At 43.0% G+C, this 23,134-nt stretch overlaps 1 protein-coding gene across 1 annotated transcript in view; it reads left to right on the top strand.

Annotated features, from left to right (window-relative positions):
• The window catches only part of suclg2 (succinate-CoA ligase GDP-forming subunit beta), a 96,725-nt gene extending 77,820 nt beyond the window's left edge, over positions 1-18,905 (top strand). The window contains exons 10-11 of the mRNA XM_037101960.1: positions 9,220-9,340; positions 17,797-18,905. Of these exons, the coding sequence (XP_036957855.1) occupies positions 9,220-9,340; positions 17,797-17,909 (234 nt within the window). The 3' untranslated portion in view covers positions 17,910-18,905. The remainder of the gene's footprint in view (positions 1-9,219; positions 9,341-17,796) is intronic.
• Positions 18,906-23,134: the final 4,229 nt, after the last annotated feature.

Genomic DNA, 23,134 nt, shown 5'->3' with positions numbered 1-23,134 from the left:
GGTGCTATCTGCTGGATATAAATAAGTACTGTAATGTAGCAGTGGAATTCACAGGTAATCAACATAGAAATCATGTACAAGAGCAAGTCGAGAATTATTGTTTTGCATTATAAGGCAACCCCCCCAAAAAATTGTTGCATGACTGCAGCAAAAACAGATCCATCAAAGAACAGCTTCCCCTGCTCTTTCATGCTGTGGTTTCTCAAAAAAGTTCAGCGAAAACATTCAAAAGGCGGAGAGATTTGGGTTAAATGTGAAGCAATTGAAGCACTGTCAGCAATAACAAACTGCGCTATTTTTTTGTGGTTTATGCCGACAGTTTTTGTTTAATTGGTGCTGCTCGCACCTGTCAAACATGTTTAAAATAATCCTAATGGGAATGTCTGGCAGTTAATGGATCAGAAGGCAAACGATTACAATCATTAAACACCACATGCTGTATCATTTTATCTCCCAACTGTCGGCACCAACTGGCCCTGACTGGAAAAGACTCAATCCCATTTGGTCCAATCATTCATTACAACCAAACCATAAATGTTAGTGGCCTAAAATGGTAATGTCTTCACCCCCCTAAAATGACATGAAATAAGATAGTTGCAGTGAGAGATTTGGTTTAGAAGTGACAAAATCTGTGTAATCATTTTTTCTTAAGAAAATAACCATGTGCTTTAATGGAAGAAAAAAGAAAGTAAAACAAAAGTGTTATTTGATTTCATCAGGCAGTGACCCACAGTCTTAGTGTCTAAGAGCAAAGGCAAGCAAAGCCTGGTGACCTTTGATCACAAGCCAGAATCTGCAAATAACCAGCAAAGCCACATCCTCTGATCTAGGCTCACAGCAAGTTAAATAATTCTTTGATTTGATCTGAGGCAAGTTCATTTTGTGTTTTAAATGCTGACAACAGAATTTTCAAGTCAATAAGGAATGAAATTGATAGCTAGTCTAAATTGGTTCCCACAAGTGACCGTTGTTGGTTCCTAAAATCAGGCAACAGCATTCTGCACAAGTTGGAGTCGATAAGGGAGCCTTGCCTGATACTGGACCACTGAAATGCACTTTCAGTTGTTCAGGCAGGAAAAAAAATACCTTACCTTATGGAAATCAATAGGAGACAGGAATTAACTGATCACCGCAGGTATCACTGCCTCTGACCCTGATGTTCATTCAAACAGCATAACAGCCATCTGCAGAATCCATTCTCTGATCATACGGTGCTGCCAGATCTCACCTTTCCTCATTTTCCCCACTCACCCCTGCCATCTCACAAACCTCTCTCGACTGGAAGGAAAGCCGTTCCTGCCTTGATTGGTCTCTCCTCTTTGACTTGAAAAATGGAGTCAGAAGGGGCTGCAAGTGGAAGGAGGCTGAGTGTTCGTACAGTTCTCTTGGCCAGGGCAGATGTGAGAGGACTCGATGATGCTGATGAGTGTGGGCGAGGAAAAACGTCAATGCAGAGTAGGGTGCGTGTGGCAAAATGATGCTGCGTGACATGAAGACTCAGGCGCTGTGTGTCTCCGCTGCTGATTTCGGTTTAAATGGGAATCACTAAGACGATCGGCATAATTTGTTTTCTGAAAAGGGAATTGGGAGTACTTGCTCACAGCGAGTATAAAATATTCTGCGGATAAATACAGTATAATTGCGTTTTGAGGGAGCTGGGTTATTCATTTAGGTCCTTTTCATAAAATGAAATCAATCCAGAGACTGTGGAAATGTCCGTCGATCAGGTAAACAGGACCTAGCGCAAGGTAATGGAGGTGGTAGACTAAGCTCTGTGATTACACATTTATGTCCCCAGATGAAACCTTGTCTCCACCAGGCATTGATCAGGCAGGTATCTGGCTGCCTGTTGCAGTGGGGATTTTTACCGTCAAGTGAAACTTCAGATGCCACTGCCTGTCAAGAGGTGTCTCCACCGGTGACATGACCAATCTTTGACATAACGTTCAGTCTGTCTCTCCGCAGTCCCAAGAAGGGGCTGTCATGCTTCAGCAGGCCGGATAATTATTTCCCTCTTATCCCTCCTTGCCAGGGCCAATCCTAGCCTTCAATAGAAGCCAGGGACCGCACCACTTCCCATCACCTCCCTCCGTCTCTTTTCTTCTCCATCTCTCTTCCTCCATCTGTTTCACTTCGCTTCACTCTCTGACTTCAAGACCCTCTTTTCCCTCACTCCGTCTTTGTGTCATTCTCCCTTTCTTGTCCTGTATTCTCTCTAAGAATAGATTTGCACCGGCAAAATAGCTCCTCAGTCTGACAGAATTGGTGCTCAGAGGAGGGAACATAACATAAGAGATTGCCATATGAGCATCTTTATCACATGGCTTACCCTAGTCATTTGATTTTCCCTACACATACGACAAAGAACATATGCAAACGTCGTCTTCCTTTCATCCACACGTCCTTATCATCCGGCTGTGACATGAAGCACAATTACAGTGTGGGCAGTATCAAGGAATGAAATCGTTTAAAAAAAAAAAAAAAACTGAGCTGTGTATAAAGACTGAAAGCTGTGTTGTGTGTACCTCCATCTTTTATAACAAGGCAGGATATTGTGTGTGTTGATTAAATAGGCAAAGCTTTATCTTTAAATGTATTGTCATCTATATGCAAACGTTGCAACAATGCTTCCCAATGATAATTTGATCCCATAAACACGTGACACTGCACCTCTGGCTTTACTTAAGACGAAAGTTGACTATTTGTCTGCCACTATTTGATTGGAGTGGGTGGTGGGCAAGTAATGTGATCGATGTATCCCCGAACACCACAGTTCTCATGTCCCTTTGTGGTTCGGATGCAACATGACAGGTAAAAGCTTTGACATCAAGTCCAAACAGAACATGTGTGGAAAAATCCTAAAGAAGGCATTGACCATGTTAGGCCGTTCGGTCCTGTCTTACTTCAAATGTGGACAGAGACAGAATAATGGTTTCTCACCAACAGCAGTCCCACCATTCCAAGATGTGTGATTAGAGCCAACCGGCCTGCCTTGATTCGGAATCCGTGCATTTTAACCTGTGGCCCCAGGGCCGAGCGCAGGGCCCTTGGCAGATCGAAAACAAATAAACAAGGCCTGCCAGAGCAGGCGGCGACAGTACGGGCTGTCTCCAGTAGATAAGACAGAACAATAGCCCTTAATAGGCCACAGAGAGACACACACCCATCTCCAGCCCTGCCTTTTTCTACTCCTATCTGCTCGCTGGTAACAAAGGAAACAAGATGCTTTCCCTTTTCTTTCTTTCCTGCAGAGAGATTAGCAGCGCTTAACAGGGATATGGGCATGAAAATGTGTATTTGAGTGATAATTCAGCAACGCACGCAAAACTTGTGACAGGGAGCCTCGCTGAATGAGAAGGAGCACAATGCTTTTATTCCCCCCTGGGTTGAAACTTGGAGAAGAAAAGTACATCATGTTTGTTTGCTATTTATCAGCCTTTGGAGGGAACATGAAGACTTTCTGAAAAACGCAATGCTGCTTTCCAGTGTTGTCTTCGCAGTTCAGTCCACACAAATGACCACTGATGCAAAAATCTGACAGTTTTATGGTCAAAACTGCGTGTGTCTGCAGAAACATATTTCTTTCAAACATTCGTCCAAGACACATGAAAACACGCTGTACAATACATGACCACGTGGGCATGTAAAATTCTGACTCCTTTTTTATGCTGGCTTGTCCTAAATGCACTTAGTAAGGTGTATAATAGCAGGCAGAAAAGCCTGTTTCCCCTGTAAAAGCCTTTTTTTTTTTTTTTACTTCAACGCAAAGAAAGCCTTGGCAGGCTATCGGAATGCCAGCAGCAATGATCCCATTTTGAAAAATCTGAATCATTTCTCCGGCGCCCAGGTAGAAGCTATCGGCTCATGCCTTAACACCGCCTGAAAGAACACACAAAGATCCTCTATAAAAAAGAGCGAGCTGGCACATTACACCTGATGCCTTTATGCCGAGCTCTGATGAAAGAAATCCACCCCGCTGCCAAGTTAGCGCACCTGAAATGGATGCCTTGAAGGAAAGAGGCTGTACATGCTTCTGTGACAGGAGGTAAAACGCTACACAGTGTGATGTTGGAGAAGTCAGACGGATTGGAGTGTGCAATGCCATTTCGTACCTTAAGGCTGGATTTCTTGAGACGCTGTGAGCCGAATGGAGCAGAGCAGGGTTAGACTTTTGATTGGAGAGGGCATCAAACCAAGAAGATTGACCCTGAATTTGGCTGCCGTTCTTTTTCCTCGCTTCATCATTGTGGCATTTCAACTCCCATGCTGACCAGTGCCTTACTAAAAAGAAGCCATATGTCTTAAATCTACGGTGCACGGCGTAGTGTAGCACAAAAGGGACCAAAAATGTCTGATTGGAGCACGCACTGCATTTTAGCACTGAATGAGCTGTCCCAGGAGTGAGAATCTGATTAGAGGGATGAATAAGATGCTCACATTTTAACTTTTTCTGCTCCTTTAACTCCAATGTCTCCCCGTATTCTCAATTTAAGGCTGCGTTTCCTCCGGGCATGCAGTATCACATTATCACTCCTCAGATAACAGTGGGGTGGTTTGTGTGTGTGGGTGTTGTAGCTCTGCAGTTGTGATCTTTAGCTGAAATCGGCAGAAGTGGAAGAAGAACTTCTACGTCAGATGTCTCATTTTTTCGGCTGCAGGTTAGTGCAGGGGAACACGGTGTTCTTTAGGCTGCACATCTGCTTGTAAACCAAAACCAGAGAGATTATAGAGGAAGTCCAGTAAAGTGCAACTCAATCCTTGCTGCATCCATATTTCTATAAACCGCATTTACTTCTGTGCCAAGCTACATAAATCATGTCTTGTGTATCATTAATATACATGGATGTCAATAGTAGACGCATGAATGGAAGAAATATGGTTCCTCCCAATAGAGACAGAGTTGAAAAATGGGCTGCAGATAGTGTGAGAATAGAGCGTTCTCCCGTGAGGCTGCAAAAAGGCATCTGAATCTCTGCTGCCCCCCAGTGGGGACCAGTGTGTGTGTGTGTGTGTGTGTGTGTGTGTGTGTGTGTGTGTGTGTGTGTGTGTGTGTGTGTGTGTGTGTGTGCGCGTGTGTGTGTGTGTGCGTGTGTGCGTGTGCACCCACGCTTGTGTGTGCTTGTGAGTGTGAGACACTGAATCAAACGCTCTGATACAATGAATAAAGTCTAACCCACCCAAAACCCTGTGTTGTATAGTCGCCGTCATGTAAAGACATTGGTATCGTTGGGTGGAGTCCTGTCTTGCGGGACTGACATCACTGTCACATTACATACATTTATTTATGTGTGTATGCAGCTACAATCAGCCTTAACATCCAGTCACCCATCCAAGTCTATTTGCTTCATGGGATCTGCATGTATACTGCAGGTCGAGGATTATTATAACCATTTTTCCACTGTCCATCTCATGCAGATTACAATCTATTTGGCATTTGTAGAGATGCACGTTTTGGGAAATTGATGATATGTCAGAGTGATTTTTTTTTTTGTTGTTGTTGCTCATTTTGCCCCCTAATTCATACTCTACTCCACAGTCCACTCTATTAACTGCTTAGTTTTGTTTTTGATTTGCTGTAAAGTAGCATAAAGGGACTCACACTCATTTTCTTTTTGCAACCCCAGCGTTGTAAAATGATAAATAAATGAAACCTCGATTTTGTTGTTAATTATTCCCCCTTTTGTGGCAGGGAAACAAAGAAGTCTTTTATTATAGAAAATAATTGAACTGTCATAAAAAAAAAAGTCATCCGGGCCCTTAATTAGAGTGTCTTTGAAATAGCACAAATTTGTGAACAAATTTATGAACAAATCTCTTACATAACCTCCTCTCACATGAAAACGCAATTTGAATGCTTTTTTGAATTTTATTTTTTGTACAAACCTCTTCAAAAGCCTCGTTTAGCCCACTGGATCACTACCATGCCATTTGAAAATATTTTTTTTTTGTGCTTGCATAGCCTTACAAACTGATGTCAGGGGTGTCACAAGCCAGCAGCTCATGAATGCGCCAACACAAAGTTGATGTAACACAACAGAGAAACATCAGCCACTGCCATCCATATTAGCAGATGAGCCGATTGCTGTCAGAGAGACAAACACTGGCCGATATACCGGTGCCCCCCCCCCAGACATTTGAACTGTAAATGTTTGTTATTTAACTGAATTTTATTGACGGTTTCAAAACACTATATAGCTTTTACCTCTTCAAGGGTGCGATGAATGGAGCTGCATGGCGTTTGCTCATTTTTGTTTTGTTTGCCATCTTCAAGGAGACTATATTTCGTTGGAGCAGACTATCTGATTACTATAAGCTTATTATCTAAAGAGGAACTTGTTGCTGTGATTCTGTCCCAGAGTTTATTTGCTCCATATAAGCCATTGATCACAATACTGTAGGCGGTTTCCTCTGTATTTAGGCTTAAAGATGTACTATACTGTACTGTACATACACAGACTCGAGCCTCGGGATTTATAATATTCAAGCTCCAGATGTGCATCCGTCCTTCATTTTAAATTGGCCGTATAGAAATTCATAGTGGCTTTATCGATGTTGACCTCAAGCCACTGCTGTAGGCCACATCTGCACAAGCCAGTGGGTAAACACACATTCGAACATGTGCCCTAAGGCAGCAGAGAACACACACACACACATGCACTCTGTGAACTGTGGATCGCACTTAACAGGCTGTCAGAGGAACCGTTCGATATACAGCTGAGGTTTGAGAACAAGCCGGTATCATTTCACACCTCTTTCTGTTGCTGCTAAACTCTCAACCAGGCCTTTCACAGTCTGCAACTCTTCACACATTTACATTCAGGCCCGTCCTTCAATAGGCTGATACTGATGTGTTGGTTTTCTATAAAAAGCAAATGAATGTAGCTTCATCTGTAGAAGAACTCAAGTGTGTGTGTGTGTGTGTGTGTGTGTGTGTGTGTGTGTGTGTGTGTGTGTGTGTGTGTGTGTGTGTGTGTGTGTGTGTGTGCGCGTGCGCGTGTGTGTGTGAGAATGTGGCTGTGCTGTGCACACACATTTGTCCCCGCTGACTAAGAGAATAACCCTGTTGATGTCAGATTTTTTTACAGAAAGCTTGTGTTCCGATCTCTGGACATGGAGTATGAAAATGGTAGGAAGTAACCAGTTAGATCAATGTTTTTGATCCCAGGAGTTAGAGAACTATTTACAGGACAAGTTTTTTGAACTTGAATGAATAAACTTCAGTCAGCCACCCACTGAGGGTTTTTTCTTTAATCACCTGTATGTATATTGACACAAATACAAAACACTGATTTTTGAGATGGAGATTACATCGTCCAAATAATGATTCTGAATAACAGGTTGTCAAAAATTATACAATGATTGGCTGATAAGGGTTTTTTTTGTTTTGTTTTGTTTGTTTTTTTTTTTCAAATCGTGTGTCGTTATCTTTACAGTTTTATCTTTACATTCTGAATGAGAACAGACCATACTGTATATGGAAGCCAGTAACCATAGTGACAATCATCATGTGCTCTGTTGGCTGGGAAAGCGCTACACAAGATGAACTCGCTGACACATTTACCCTGTTTAGATGAACTACAACAAAATCTCATGAGGTCATGATTCATGTTGTTTCTCTTTGTTTTAAAGGTAAACATCTGAGTCATGCTCGCTTGCACTTGGAGGCTAATCCTTGCTTGCCTTTTTCCTTTGTTTTTTTGCATTCCTGGTCACATCCCTCTGTGATATACTTAATCAGTTTGAAACAGTACACCGTGTTGACCTAACAGCTTGCTCAATTTCTTCGCATGGCGTCGGAGTCTTTATGCTACTGCCTACGTCTGTGTTTGTTTTGGAGCTCTCTCCCGGCCTTGTGTCATTTTCTGTTGTTTATAAGGAGATGCTCATTTGGATAGCAGGGAGAGGACAATGCCGTGGCTGTCGCTCTGATAGCTATCCAAGTCCTTGATCTTCTCTCCCTATAAACATCATTACCACACACTGAAAACATAAAAAACACTCATTCACAACAGGGACACACACACACACACACACACACACTCACTCACTCACTCACGCGCACTCACACACCCACAAGCTGCTCATCCAAATCAGCGCTAACAGATTAGCAGTGATTATAAACAAACATGGAGGATTAATCCTGTGTGCTCTCAGTCTACTTTTCCACTGAGCTAGCCAGGGTAATTACCAAGTGCTAGATTGTCAGTGTAATCGCACTCTCACACACGGACACATAAACACACACACACACACTAGCTGCCTTGCTTCGCTACTTAGTGGTATCAGTTTCGTGCTCATTCTCTAAGATAGCTGGAGAGATATTTTCTGCAAAGAAACTGCAAGACGGCTGAAGTGAACGCAGCGCAGACAGGAGGATTGTTTGTCACCACTTAATGTGCTCAAACTTGCATGTTTGTTCCTAAAAGCCTCCAGGAAAACAAGGAATTGTCAAAGCGAAGGACCTCTTTTTGTATTTGGGAGTGATACCAGCAGAATTTTGTTCACAACGTCAGGATGGGATGGGAAGTGACGATTCAGTCTGCTGGGCGCTGTCTGTGTGGGTGTACATGATACTTCTGTGTATTTATACTAGCCCTGTTTTTTGGGGTTTTTGTTTTACCACACATTGTATGTAAATCAGTTTTAAAGGCTGAGTTTGAGCAATTGCTCTGCCACATTAGTTGGAAAAGCAGCCAGGTGTGTAGCTGATGCTGTCCTGACACCGTTTCCCATTGAAGCGTTCTCATTATTGCCTTCAGTTTGCCTCTTTCACATGCTGCGGCTGCCCTCCCAACGATATATAGCTTTATATTGTATAGCCTCGGGGTGCGTTGCCTGTGGGTGCACGACCTACTGTACACAAAGTTGGGAGTGAGGCTTCTCTGCTACTAAATGTTGTATGTCTAAGCAGATCTCAACCTTGAACGAATTAGGTTTACACTGAAGGGGTGAAGCCTGTTGCCAGCCGTACTGGACCCTGTGAGAACACTCTGCACTTAGGTTTCGGCAAAAATTTGTTCGCCTCACAATAAATATTGGATAGTACAAATGTGCATCGTTCACACTGTCTACGTGGACTTCAGCGCTCAGTGCCAATACAGTGCTCTCACTTTCAGTGCTACTGCCCTGCTGTGACTCACAGATGGATGCTTTTTGTTCACAGGTGTGCCCCCCCCCCACACCCGGATTCAATCATTTATTCATTGTCTTCCTTCACAGGTCGAAGCCATCCTGGTCAACATCTTTGGCGGGATCGTCAACTGCGCCATCATCGCCAACGGCATCACTAAGGCCTGTCGAGAGCTGGAGCTGAAGGTGCCGCTGGTGGTCAGGCTGGAAGGTGAGAATGTGCACACATACTCATCAAGCTGGTCCCCACTACTGACACTCACTGGCACAATACAAAATGTGTGTCGCCCCATTTTAGAAGCCTGGACCGTTGATCTCCGTCTGGCTTGTGTTGAAAAGCACTTGACATTAGTGAGGATTTCATGATGCTAGTTAAAATGCTGGCCTCAAAGCTACAATATGAAATCAAATTCACACCTCCAGCACTTGTCACTCAAGCTGTTTGGCTTGACATGACTTTCCTAAAGTCAGCATTTGTGTCCTGTAAATAGCAAATCAAACATTAGTTTTAAATGGGTCTTTTCTATATTAGCCACATAGCCATAACATGTGACAGCTAGCATCAACATCCATGAAAGCTAACAAGCATGGGATAGTAATCACAGATAATGTAGTGAGCTATATGTAACATTTATATGTATTTATTTACTATTTTCTATTGACAGCTGTATATATAACAGCTTTGGTGGAGTGCAGCAGGATTTAGAGCCCATTGTTTTTAAATTTCGGAGCCATTGTTGCTGCGGTACTCTCTGGAGCCCATCCGTCTTCATTGCGGCCCAGTGTCCCAGTAAGAGCAGCAGTGCATTTCTCATACGTGTCACATTTTGCCGCACCCGTCATTAGCACCAGCCAGAATAACAGCAGAGACGGCACTGATTGGCTCACCTTTCACCTGTATATGCTAATGGTACCCCTTCAGTTGTGTGTGCGTGTGTGGGATGGCAGCGGTGACTCCCGGAGGCGCGGGGGCCAGTTGGTGGTTAGCCTAATTGTCAAGATCCTGCTGAGTAGTGTGTCCAGAGCAGGTGTGTGTGTGTCTGTGTCTGTGTGTGTATGTCCTTACACACTCTGCTAATGTGGTTTGTAGGTCAGGGTGTAGACGTGGTTTCTAGAACCCAACTGTGTCCTAGCTGTACTCAGAGCACTCGGAGTGTGTAACGACGAGTTGTTATATTATCACCTAAAGGTTTTGACTTGCAATCAAATGAGGCCTGTAAACATACACACACACAGAGAAACACACACAGATACAGGTATATGTAGCAAACACCAGACTCTAGATCAGGATAATGTACACCACATCCATGAAGAACCTGTGACATTGTTTTCACTATTTCCCCACTAAACACAAGTCATTTTGTGCAGGTGTGTAATATCAGTGCCTCTTTTTGTCTTTGCACCTGGATCAAAACTGAACCTTTTAACAAGGAAAACCGCGTGGCTTGCACCCAAATCCCACCGATTACTCTTACACACATAGTTGAACACTGGTGCCAGTTGGAAAAGCTCAAGGTGCAAAATATGCAGCTGTGTTTTGAGTGTTACACGGTGAACCGCCACTAGAAAAGGTATCACAATACCCTGCAATTTAAAAACAGCACTTCACCCCATTTTCATTCATGTGCACATCTCTTATTAGGCATAGCTGCAAGTATGAGCGTGGAGCATGGAGCAGAATATGGCATTACTTCACATCACAAAGCCGGTCTGTAAAAGATGGCTGAAAACCACACAGGCCAAGAGAGTCAACACATCCAAACTGGCAAAGCGTCTTGCTGACCTGCCACCTACAACTATGGATAATAAAGTTTAATTGCTTTAGCTTTAGCTAATGTGTGAATGGCATAGATTTGTATATGTTAACACAAGGCTCCCAGTGAAGAGGTAAACTTACTATAACTAGAGATGCTACATAAGCCTTTCACAAGTATGTAGATCAACAACACCAGTTATAAACTTGAATAGCACTCAGTAGGGTGTAAACCTCCACCATGGCCCAACAGTCCCCTTTTGTACTCACTCCTAGATAGCAGCAATCCAAATTTTATGGAAGTCCTTTGAGTAGTTTGGTGTAATGATGACAAACCAACCAACTGATGAACTAAAGGAAGAGGTGGTGGTTATCAATTTACATTTACATTTTAATATTTAATTTTTTTTTCCCAAATTTGAAGTTTCATGTTCTGTCCTTTTATACGGTACCTTGTTCCATTATTTTTCCCAATGTTTGAGGTTTTTGCTCATCATTTCAGTGTCGTATTAAGATTTTTGGACAAGTATGATATGAAAGTCACAATTTTGTGTGTAATTTCTGTCAACTATCCATCCTAACATTGCCGATTGATTAGCCGAAGAGTGTTTCCATAAATGCTGATCTGCCGCAGAAGGGAACGGATTGGCAGTGATAAAACAGACCCTCAATTAGTCCCTGCACATTCCTCATACCAGGCCATGTAATTCAACCTGACTCACAAACCGGCTGAGTCCAGAAGGTCACTGCTGGTGGTTGGTCCAACCGCGTTTTGCTGGCCGGGGCCTAATCCAAGCTTTAGCTGTGGGTCATTACGTCCTGGGCTGCAGCCTTGTGGAGAAGATTGGTTCAGAATCAATCAGCTCAGCTTGCTAGGCTGACCGCAGGGCAGTGAGAACGGCCCAGCGCTCTTCAGCAGGATCAGAATGGATTAACTGGCACACTTTTAATTGGGAAGGCTCTTTTTAAAGGGCCTGGGTTGATTTCATTGGTGGAGGGTTTAATATTCCCATATGTGGAGGAGAAGGACCATGTGGTCTAGATGCTGATAGTGGAATTAGTTGATTAGGGTTGCGTGAGGCGTTTATTGTGGGCTGATAGAGAGTCTAACTAAATCACAACCGGTCTGTGGGATACAGATTCAGCACTTGTGTTCATCCACTGAAAATGAATGCTACAGATTCGGCACAAGAATGCACACATGGAGAAACTGTGGTACTGATAGGAAGAGATACCTGAGGAAGCACTGCACTGCCCCCTTTGGCCACAGTGTGAACATGGCCATATTGCTCTGTGAGGATGCTGTCTACCACTATGGAAAAAAATTCTCCTTAAATAGCCCTCAGAGTCCTGGGATAAAGGTGACTGCATTCGCTTAACTCTGTTCCCCCAGCCTATTGATTTACAGAGCCATTCCCCAACTGTCTGTCAGTGGAGGCTGTTTTCTCCCCAAAAGGAGATCTGGCCATTTTTTCTCCCATTTAATTAAAAAGAGATGCGAGCTCCTACAGTGCGCTCGAGATGGCCTTTTCAGTCCTGACAGCGTCATTATAGCTTAAATAGGCGTCTGCTGTAGCTACACACACACACAAACAGATATACGTAAACATGCACATTCCGGCTCACTTTGTCTCCAATCTGATCTGTTTGTTTAGCCTTTTGGATCTACATTTAAGGAAATGCTTAGATGTAAGTATTAAACAACAACCAATATTTATTTATTTATTTATTTATTTTTTGCCTTTGCTTCTAAAAACAAAAAGCACCTGACGAGAACTGAGCAGTTAATGAGCATGACTGCTGCACAAAAACGGAAAACAAGCAATTTTACTTGTTCAAACAATACGGCTCTTTATCAGCCTGTCAGAGATGCTCTGTTGATCTAGTAGACTTGGCTGTAGTGTGCGTTCCTCTTAAACTAGAGTCTAGACAACACACGAGACATGAAAACTTGGATTAATGACTGGCGAGCACATCAAAGGAAAGCAGTCTGCACTGTTCAGGAGTATCTCGCTCGGCGTCCAAATGAGAAGCATTTGATGTTTGACACGCAGGATAAGGAGGGAGGAGCAGGGCTCATCCATTTCTGGCTGCGGAGGGAAAAACTTGCAATGTTGCGGCTGATTATTATGAGGATTAACAGTCAGAGTCGGAACAAATATGATGACATCCAGCGATGAAAGAAAAATGTTTTTACGCCAGATATTCGAGGTAGACGGGGGTAGCAAGACACCGAGATGCTTGTTTTTTCTGTTGTGCTTCCAGTGACAAAAAAATTAAAGATACCGTTCGGTATCTCTGTTCTTTAAAGCAGCGTTATGCAACTTTTTTACATTCTGATAACAGCATCAAAATCGTGTTGATGGCACAGCATCTTGTAACAGTGTGGCTGGTGTCTCTGTCTCAGCCGCTCCACCCCCTATCACTTGTTTCTGCACTATGTAACTTGAGTGAGAGTGTTGACTTCAGCATACAAGTCTTAAACTCAACAATGTTGTGACGTCATGAGTTTTGTTCGTAGTTAGCACCATTACATTCCATCTGACAGACCAGGGATTTGTATTTACAAGTGTGGTGTTGCTTTAGGAGGCTGTGGGGGTCGCAAAATTGCACAAAATGGCAATTTCTACATAATATTGTTTTAATATTCAGTGATATTAACTGTTTTTTTCCAACTTTTCCAACATAGTTTATCAGTCTAGAATATCTGCCAAAAGCTTCTCAGTCATTTCAGATGCATGTGATTCTCCTCCGTCTCTTTCAGATTAGTTTTACTTATTTATAGTTCAACAAAATTAAAAAAGTGCAATTATTATAATTATTCATAATTATGCACATTTGAATTGGCGGACCACTAAGGACAACACAATTCAACATAATTTACTTTGTTTGTAATTGGCGGACCCTGCCACCTCTCTGGCTTCAAACAGTGTTCTGGACACCTTATTTTGCCCGGAGAGCAGCTTGAAAAACAGTTCTGAGTTTGTATTATCACCTCATTGACATTTCAAATATTAACATTCCGAGTTAAATGTCTCCTCTTAAACTACATAGTGGCCCTGTTAAATTATGTTTATTGAACTTTTCCCGAACACCGAGTTCCTGTGTCTTCAAAAGTGACGAGATAATAAGCCTTTTCAATGAAGACTTTGTGACACTTCAGAGTGGGAAAAGCAGAGGTGTAAATAATACGATTAATGATGGCTTAGTTATTGTTCATGCTGGCTCACTGTCACACTGTCGTGGCTTACGAGGACACTCGGATAGAACTGAGCCACGGTTAATGTTATTAGTAACACCTGCTCCTCCGACTGTGACGAGTCGGAATGTCTCCGGTGAAACAGGCCCATGGTGAATACTAAAAGTTAGAAGAGCAGAAGGGTCAGAGAGTCAGTTCTTACATAATGATGTCAATTAAAGAACAATATTCAATTAAAAGCTTTTTAACATTAGCCACAATTAAGTACCGCACCAAGTAAGGCTGTAGCAACAACACCTCTAAGAGTACAGAGTTATTATGTATGATGTCAGCTACACATTTGGATGATATGGATGCTGTTATTTCTTCTAAAACAAGTTACGTAGTCTCCCATCAGAATATTGAAGTTTCTCTCTACGTCTGAGTCTCCTCCTCTCATCGGATCTTCGGCTTGTTAGGACAGAATTAGTCACAAACATAGGAAAGGCAGCATCAAGCGTTTGGCACCGCCCCAGGCCTTATTATCTTGTTGAAATATAGTGGCCTGTAATTGACTCACACATTAAAGTGACATTTTCACAATAATCACCAAGTAAGCCTGCTAATTAGAACAGAGGTCCAAACAGAAATGTGTTGCGGAGTGGCAATATATCACAGGGAAGAGTACTTAACGGCGCCCGGTCCTCCCGTTGTCTCGGCTTGAACGGACACGTAGCCGAGCGGTTGTCGTGAGGCTGATCAGCCGATTGGAGCAGGCCTCAGAGTTGCAGGAGAAAGTGTGGAAGGCCGTGTGGGTTTGGAATGAAATTTAAATTGAGGTTTGAAAGCCAGTAATCCCATTTGCCGATAGTCATTGCAAATGATGAATAAGCCCATTAAACCCTAAATATATATTGTGATCATTTCCTTTCTGTGGGGCGCTAAAAATCTTTCTTTTTGTTCCATTTTACGTGGTTTTTCAGAGTTAATCACATGGACTCTCTTGTTGAAGTCTTGTGTGTGTGCGTTGTGCCTTATACTGAATGTCTCTTGGTCCAGGCTCTGAGTAGGTCTCTGGCAGCACCTAGTGGCTGCAGGTGAACACATTCATACACTTGGCATACTCTATACACATGCATTCGTCACACACACACACACACACACACACACACACACATATTTTAGTGGTACTTTATCCAGCTGGGCTCTGTCCTCGCCTCTGCTGCTGTGAGCTATCAGTGCTCCCTGCTGCTCCCAGTGGAACTGTAGTCACCTCACACACACACACACACACACACACACATTCAAACATACATGAAGTGCATACCTCTTATTTGTCACACCCACAGATGTGAGATTCCCCCCTCTCACACGCTACATGGATAAGACAGGGATCCCATGAATATTTATGGTGTGGAAAACGAGCACAAAACACACGCGTTGTTTACTTTATTTCTGTGCTGTATACACTTTCCATAAGCATATTTGTCTCTTGCATTATGTATCTGCTGTGGGCACATATGGCAGCCTCTCCCACAGTTTTTATCTCCTGTTGTTTCAAGTTTTGTTATGCAGCAACTTTGTTTTAATCGTCTGACAGATGAGCCTATCAGTATGATAATATGGATCCGTCAATCCCAATGAAGTTAACACAGGTCAGCCTATTGAATGTAAAGCATACAGCACCCCCCCTCCTCACTATGAGCGACAGCCTCATCGGTTGAGACTTCACAGAGAGAAAAATCTATGCTATTTGATCACACGATGACATGGGACACCCGATCCCCCCTGTTTACGTGCCAGAGCAAGGCCTCTTCCTGCTCTTATTCTAATTAATTACATTGTGGAATTGATTGTTTGGAGTGCGAGCCTGCAGAAATGTGTTTGGAATGACTTATTATCTGGCTGGACTAAAGAGATGAAATATTAGGCGTTAAGTGGCGCTGGTAATAGAATTCCTCATGAAAGGTCTATTGATCAGGGTGGCCGGGCCTCCGGAGAATTCACATATCATGCGGTCTTAATTACACGCCAAGCAGGAGAGCTAAGGTCAACCTGTAAGTGTCTGAGCATGCACACACACACACACACACACACACGTTTAACATCAGCAATTTGTTCAGAGTACACTGGTATACTCAATGACATGATGATTATTTTCCAATTTTTTGAATTAATCTTATTATATAAGAACCGGCAGATTTTTGCATTTGAGAAGCTGTAACCAGTTCATTTTTGCATTTGATGGCTTATAAATTACATCAAAATTAAAGGGGCACTTAGTAGTTTTAGAAAAGAAATTCAAACTCATATAGTATTTACATATTTACAGTGTTAATAAAGTAACAATGCAAAGTCAGAAATATATGTTTGATCCATAACTGAATAAACAAGCTGTTCTCAGAGGAAAATAAGGTAAGAGAACATTGTTTGAAGCTACAAAGGTGGCAGGGTCCGCCACATATAAAAAAAAGTGGAACAGTATGAAACTGTCCATAAGGTCTGTTTATTCGGTCATAAAATCAAAGATAATTGGTTTTATTTCGTTTACGTAGGCATTAAAATCAATCTACAAATGCAACTACATAATAAAACTGTAATGCTTTATCATTTTTCTGCATGTTGGAGTTCAACATGATGTATCCATTAAGTTGGTAAGGGTGTTTATATATCAGAGTGCCTTGGATGCTCAGACAGACATGCCAGAGTCTCTTTGACAGACAGACAGTCATCTCTCTTATTTGTGCTCAACTTTTATCCTTGAAGAGCAGCTGATATTTTACATTCACTTTATTAAATTTTTACTCCTGACCCTGCGCAGCTTCATCTTATTTATTATCACACTCTTATTTTTTCACACACACATGCTCAACCAGCTGAGCTACTATTTAAAATACAATGAGCCTTTATTATTCTTCTGTGGGAAAATTCTAGTGTTGCAGCAGCAGTAATGTTTAATAACTTCAATAACTATTAAGATAAAACAAAATAAGAACAGGAATGAAAAAGTGAAAGAAAAAAAGAAGAAAAAGACTAGTTGAACCCAGATGAGACACACTGTGCAAACACTGTCTTCTTTGCCATCACCTCTTCATGTGTGAAATCAGTAAATGCCACATAAACAGCTGCCTTTTGTTGTTTTAGCGGCGTGGGTGATTCTGCTTCGTTTGACCTTTTACTCTCTCTCGCCTGCTCACTCGCTCCCCCTCTCCGTGTCCTTCCGTCCACTGCGGCGCCCCCCCTGCCCTGTGTTGTGACAGCCGTGTCAGGCTGGTGTTTGGCTGCGCTGGGAGGCAGCCAGCTCTGCACGTGGAGCCCCGGGGCCGTGCAGAGTGTCTCCGGGTGTCTCTCTCTCTCTCTGGTTGGTTGAGGGTCTACCGGGGCATGGACGCCACCGTATCACCTAGCACCTGCTACTCCTGACCTCGCTGCAGTCGGGAGGAGCACACACACACATACACACACACACACACACACACACACACAAATTGCCCTCTTGCCTCGCAGACTTTGCTCAGAGACCAAGCCGCTTCCGGATCAGCAGCCGAATTTGCCACCATTCACCCATAACTCCCTCCATCTGTCTTCATGTGCACTGATTCCTCCAAAGGAACTCTTCGTCTTTCACACAGCGTGGTTTTTACATCAGTGCAGATGGCAGATCAGGTTCAACCTTGTTTTTTTTGTCATTTTTATCCATGTACCTGTTGTGACCGTGTCTTCCTGTGTCTGCCAGGGACCAACGTCCACGAGGCCAAGAGGATTCTGACTGAGAGCGGCCTGCCCATCACAGCGGCGGAGAACCTGGATGACGCCGCCAAGAAAGCAGTGGCCGCCATCAAGAAATAGAAAGCTTAAAAAACAGACTACACTCTGGTCCGCCCGTCACCAACATTTATATCAGTCTCAGATTAGCACCGTCTACCTTATTTTTTATTTTTATTTTTTTTACAGACTTTCACGATTTCAATCCTTTGCTCTCACAGGTCTTCAGTTTTTTTTCTCTTTTTAACACTAGCTTCCAAATTACACCTCCCAGTCCTTACTGAATATCAATGTGTGAGGTGCTGTATCACTACAGAATTCAACATTTACACTCACCTCCCCAGTGCCACTGAAAATTAGCTTTCAGTTTTTCTTTTTTCCTCTATTAAATACATACTAATTGGGGTAAATCACTGTCACGCTTGTTATTAATTGACATTATGAAAGTCAACATTAAATATGATAAAGCTCTAGTGAAATTGGATGAAGACCCAACACTTTGTGCATTCCATTTTCCATTTTGTGGCATTTGTAGGAAATAGTTAAGAGAGACGTTCTCTCTTTCCACCGTCAGCCTTTGCTTTAGGTACTTCAAAGGCAGAATATGACTCAAAAAAACAGCATTTTCATGAGTGGTGAAATCATTTGGTGGCACTTATTTTAAACAAAAGGCAAGCAGATAACTTTGGATCAATCCGCCCGATTTCTTAATGACTTGATCCAAGTTGGTCCAAATCTGTGGACCCATCCATCCATTGCCTTATCTGTGTCTCAAACGAGGTGTGTGAGGAACCCGCGCTGTGAATTTTGTTCATCATGTCTTATTTGTTGAAGTGCTCCATGGGAAACGGTGTGTCAACTGCTTCAAATCTGTGCCTGTTTCATGAAGGTGTTTTTGTAAACTATCCCAGCAGTAGTTTCGCACAGAGAGGTGTTCAGAAAAAAAAAAAAGAAAATCAGATATGAAGTTGTATTTAGATTTTTTTATAATCAGGAATGTATATTGACAGCAAATCTTGAATACAGTGTAAAAACTGTGTATATAATTTGAGAGATAAAAAAAAAACTGATATTTCAAGATTGCTGTGCTGTTTATTGGCTCACTTTACACTCACATCGACTTTTCCGACATCGGCATTTTGTCAAGTTTTCATCCTTCAGGTCAACTTACTGTGTGTTCAGTGTGAAGGTCACATGGTCTCATATGTTTGGGTTCAAATTATGATAAGATCCAGATCGGTTTAGTCACGTTTTAGGAGGGAAAAGAAGTATTACTCACCCATACGGACATTATTACAGCAAAAGCCTTGACATATCAAAGGTAATGTATATTCCCAAGTATGTATACGCCATATGCTTTGGCTGGACCAGACAATTTGGATCCAATACTCAATCCTTTTGCTTAGGAAACATTTTTTCTCTTTATCTCACTGCTGACAAAAAAATATTTCAAAACTATGTCTGATACATCATGTAAACTGCAAAGTAATTTATTAAATAAATGTAGTGGATTAAAAGTATGTACTTCCAGAAGGTAATAGAGCAAATGAGAAAATGGAAATACTCCAGTAGAATTACCTCAAATTGAGTAAATGTGCTTAGTTACATTCCAACACAGGTTTCCCACTCCAAGGTCATCTTAAAAATCAAAACTAACATTCAAGACAATAAACATATAAACAACAACTATTGTATTGATGGTATTAACTGTAGTCAATACATTGATGTGGATTCATCTGCTGTTGTGTAAAAAGCTATGTTTTTTCGGCAAGAACTCACTCGTGTAAAAATATGCGACACAGCGTGCTCCATACGTACCTGCGCACCTTTTTTCTGTTCCTCACCTCGGTGCACACACACTTTAACTCCTCAAAGCACACACCTTCAGTCCTCTAATGAAACTCAAGTGTACAGCGTCCCAGGAGAGGCTCGAGAGGAGTGGCTGTCCTTCACGGGCCCGGTGCGAGCAGCACCGAGAGACGGAGAGTTGACTGAGACCTCTTCCTGTCAGACACACTGACTGTGTGATGGATTATCTGTCAGGCAATCTGAGAGGATGCCCAGACACACAGGATCGACTGCCACCTCCATGAAAGACACACACACACACACACAAAGCTCCTTTTTTTTTCTTCTTCTTCTTTCTTTTTCTTTTCTCCCTCCTGCTTGCACCAGGAGGTTTTGTCTGAGAGGAACACACAGAGAGAACTGGAGAGAGAGAGAGAGAGAGAGAGAAAGAGCTCGTCTTTAACATATACATATATATTTTATTTTTTTTTTTTATCAGGCCTTCTTGCAATTTTTACGGTCGCTTCACATCTTTGTTCTCTACGTAGTTGGAAGTGATGTGCTGCATATTACTGCCAACCTTAACACAAAGCAGAGAGAGACATTAAGCGAAGTTGCTGGCCTGCAAAACATAATTTGTTTGTGATCCATTAATTTAAGGTGTCCCCTGTCACCGAGAGTCATCTGAAGACACAAACCCGGGGGTTCGTGGCTCTGCGCGGCGCCGTGCCAGCCAGCCGAGCCGTAGAAATGGGCTGAAGGGTTCAATAATTGCCTTATTTCATGCTCTTCCCTCCATGTGTCAGAAATATCCCCGCTGATGGATTGGACGGAGGAATTTAAGGCTTGTTAAAGCGGGCTTCTCGGGGCCCTGATATTGTTTAATTCAGTGTCAAGCTGGAGGTCACAACGAAATGTGCACACTGATTTACTGGGCAAAATTAGTGCCGCTCCTTCATATAAATATAGATGAGGGGGGGAAGAAGCTTTGGAGGTCAGCTCGAAGACTTCCATCATGGAGCCCGCTGCTTTTAACTCGGCTAATACCTCTGGAGGTGAGAGAAAGGAGGGGGGGCTGGCATTGTTTTCCAGCGACCTCTTTGGGCGGGCTACTCCTTTAATTAAGCTGAATTATTATGCGGCGGCAGTTTTATTTTTCACCCTTGGTGGCTCACTTTATTTGTCTCTGTAATTGTCCGTTTTGCTTTCCGGAGACGCGGCAGGTTTTTTATGTGCTTTTGAATTGATGTCAAAACGGTAATTGCTACTTTATGAAGCTGCCTTCAGTGTTTAGGCGCGTCGGAAGAGCCGGAGCTCGGGGAAAAAGCTTTCTTTCAGACAAACAGGGTCAAGGCCGTCTATCAGGAAGTATTGGATATTTATTGAGTCATTTGGAAGCCACGACTATGAACATATTAGTTCATAATAAAGCAATAGCCATGTGAATTGCCCGCGGCTATTGTACTTCGTCTTTCAGGGACAGGGGGGTTGCTCAATATTTACAATTTTCCGCCTGTGCATCTGCCAAGCAGGCGGTGGGGAGATAAGGTGCATGAGCCTGTGTGTGTGTGCGCGTGTGCGCGTGTGTGTGTGTGTGTGTGTGTGTGTGTGTGCACGCTTGTCTTCTCCAGTATATTGATCCATCCTTGTGTAAAGCATGAATGTGTTTAGTTTCCTACATAAGTTTTTCGAGCTTCTGTACAAGAACAGCAAACACTCCTCTTCCCCTCGGGGATCAATCGGAAGGCAGAAGTGTTGCCTCTCAGTTTGTTTTTCTCTGTCTCGCTCACAACCAGCAGCTCCGGCCTCACCTCTCCGCAGCCGTTATTGTCTTACCTCTCAGCCTGAAATCATAAAAGATGGTCGTTGACAGATTTTATGGAGGAAAAAGCAACACAGCGCGGGAGAGGGTAAAATAACGTCAGGAGTGAGGGAGCGTCCGGGGCTGTCTGCGTTGCGTTTTGTCTGCGGCGCGGCCACCGAGGTCCTCAGATCTGGCCTTGGCTCGCGAAAGAGCAGAAAAAATCCATTTCCCTCTCTCCAAACTGTTGTCAGTCTGTCCGTAATTGAAGGACTTAGAATCGATTTAAATTACCTTGGCTGTCTCGAGAAAATGAGCGAAGAGGGGGCAGATTTAAAAAAGTTGCAATAAGCGGCCCAGCTCCTGAATCTTCCTTTTGCCATGACGATGTCTTGTTTTCAGCCCGTCTCCGAGCCACTCACGCAATCAATACAATTTGAGGGGCTCGCTGGGTTTCAAGTGCAAAGTTTGAACACACGGCTTTCGTCTGAAAGAGTTTTTGGGACGTTTCCAGCGTGGACCGCTCTGCTGTTGGCCCTTCCCATCATGCTATGCTTTCCCTCCATCAATCCATCCTCAGTTTCTCCCCCTTATTTTATTGTTCTCAAATGATCCAACCGTCTCTTCAGCGCTATGTTTTTCTCTCCTCTCTCCTTCCTTTTATTGACTCACACAATTCCTTTCCATCTTACTTTCATCCATTAGTTCTTTCATCCATCCGCCCTGCCATCCTTCTTTTTTTCATTTCTTTGTCCTTTCGCTAAACCCCATCCTGCTTCCATCCACCTCACCTCTCCGCCGTGCTTCCTCTCCACCCTTTCCTCCCTTACTAATTTTGTCTGTTCTTCCGCCTTCCTTCCCTCTGTCCTGTCATGTCTCTGCACCACTCATCCATGGAGGTAGAGGAGGAGGAGGAGGAGGAGGAGGAAGAGGAGGGGGATGATTTCAACACTGCTTCACTTTTTTCGGACCTGGAAGCTCTGTCCGTGTTTTATACAGTCAGTGTTGTGAGCATGCTGACATTAGCATTTAAGTCAATTCACTGCTGTGCCAAAGTACAGAGTGGCATTTTTAAATTCAGGATGTCCAGCGGCAATCTTCCTTTCTTCTTTGCGTTCGTTTTTTTCCCCCCCGTCAGATTGAACGTGCTGCTCTGCTCCTTGCCTTCCTGCAGTTTCTTTAGGGACAGCAGCACGTATACACAGGTACTGTAAACAGCTAAAACGGGGGGATTGACACCTTTTCCCATTGCCAGGAGAGTAGTTTACCCTTCTGTTGGCCACGCTCGTCATCACGAACACACCAGAGACACGTGAAACAGGAGAAGGCAACAGATGTCATCCGACTGCACTGAGAAAACACCCAGAGGTGATGAAGGTACGTTGCTGAGGAGTGAGACCTTCCTTGCTTCCTTGCCTCCCTCCATGCCTGCCTCCGTCCTTCCAGTAGTTACCTTAGTTCTTTTTTTTTAAACTCCCCTCAGCGTGAGCAGGTATTGACCCTTCTTCAATTAAAAAAAAAAAAAAAATGACAAGAAAGAAAAGAAAAGCAGAGCCAAACAATCTGTCTTTTCACGTCTTTCAAGTTGAATCCCATTCTTGTTCTTATTCGCATTCATCCAACTTACCCATCATGCTTCTTTCCCATTCTCGCCATCCTTCTTGCCCTGTCGACCCGTCATTCAAACATCCATTTATTCACTCATCTTTTTGTAATTTGG

Source organism: Acanthopagrus latus, chromosome 6 (genome assembly GCF_904848185.1).
Source record: "Acanthopagrus latus isolate v.2019 chromosome 6, fAcaLat1.1, whole genome shotgun sequence".
In the NCBI taxonomy this organism is placed as follows: domain Eukaryota; kingdom Metazoa; phylum Chordata; class Actinopteri; order Spariformes; family Sparidae; genus Acanthopagrus; species Acanthopagrus latus.
This window is presented reverse-complemented; position numbering and strand designations above follow the sequence as displayed.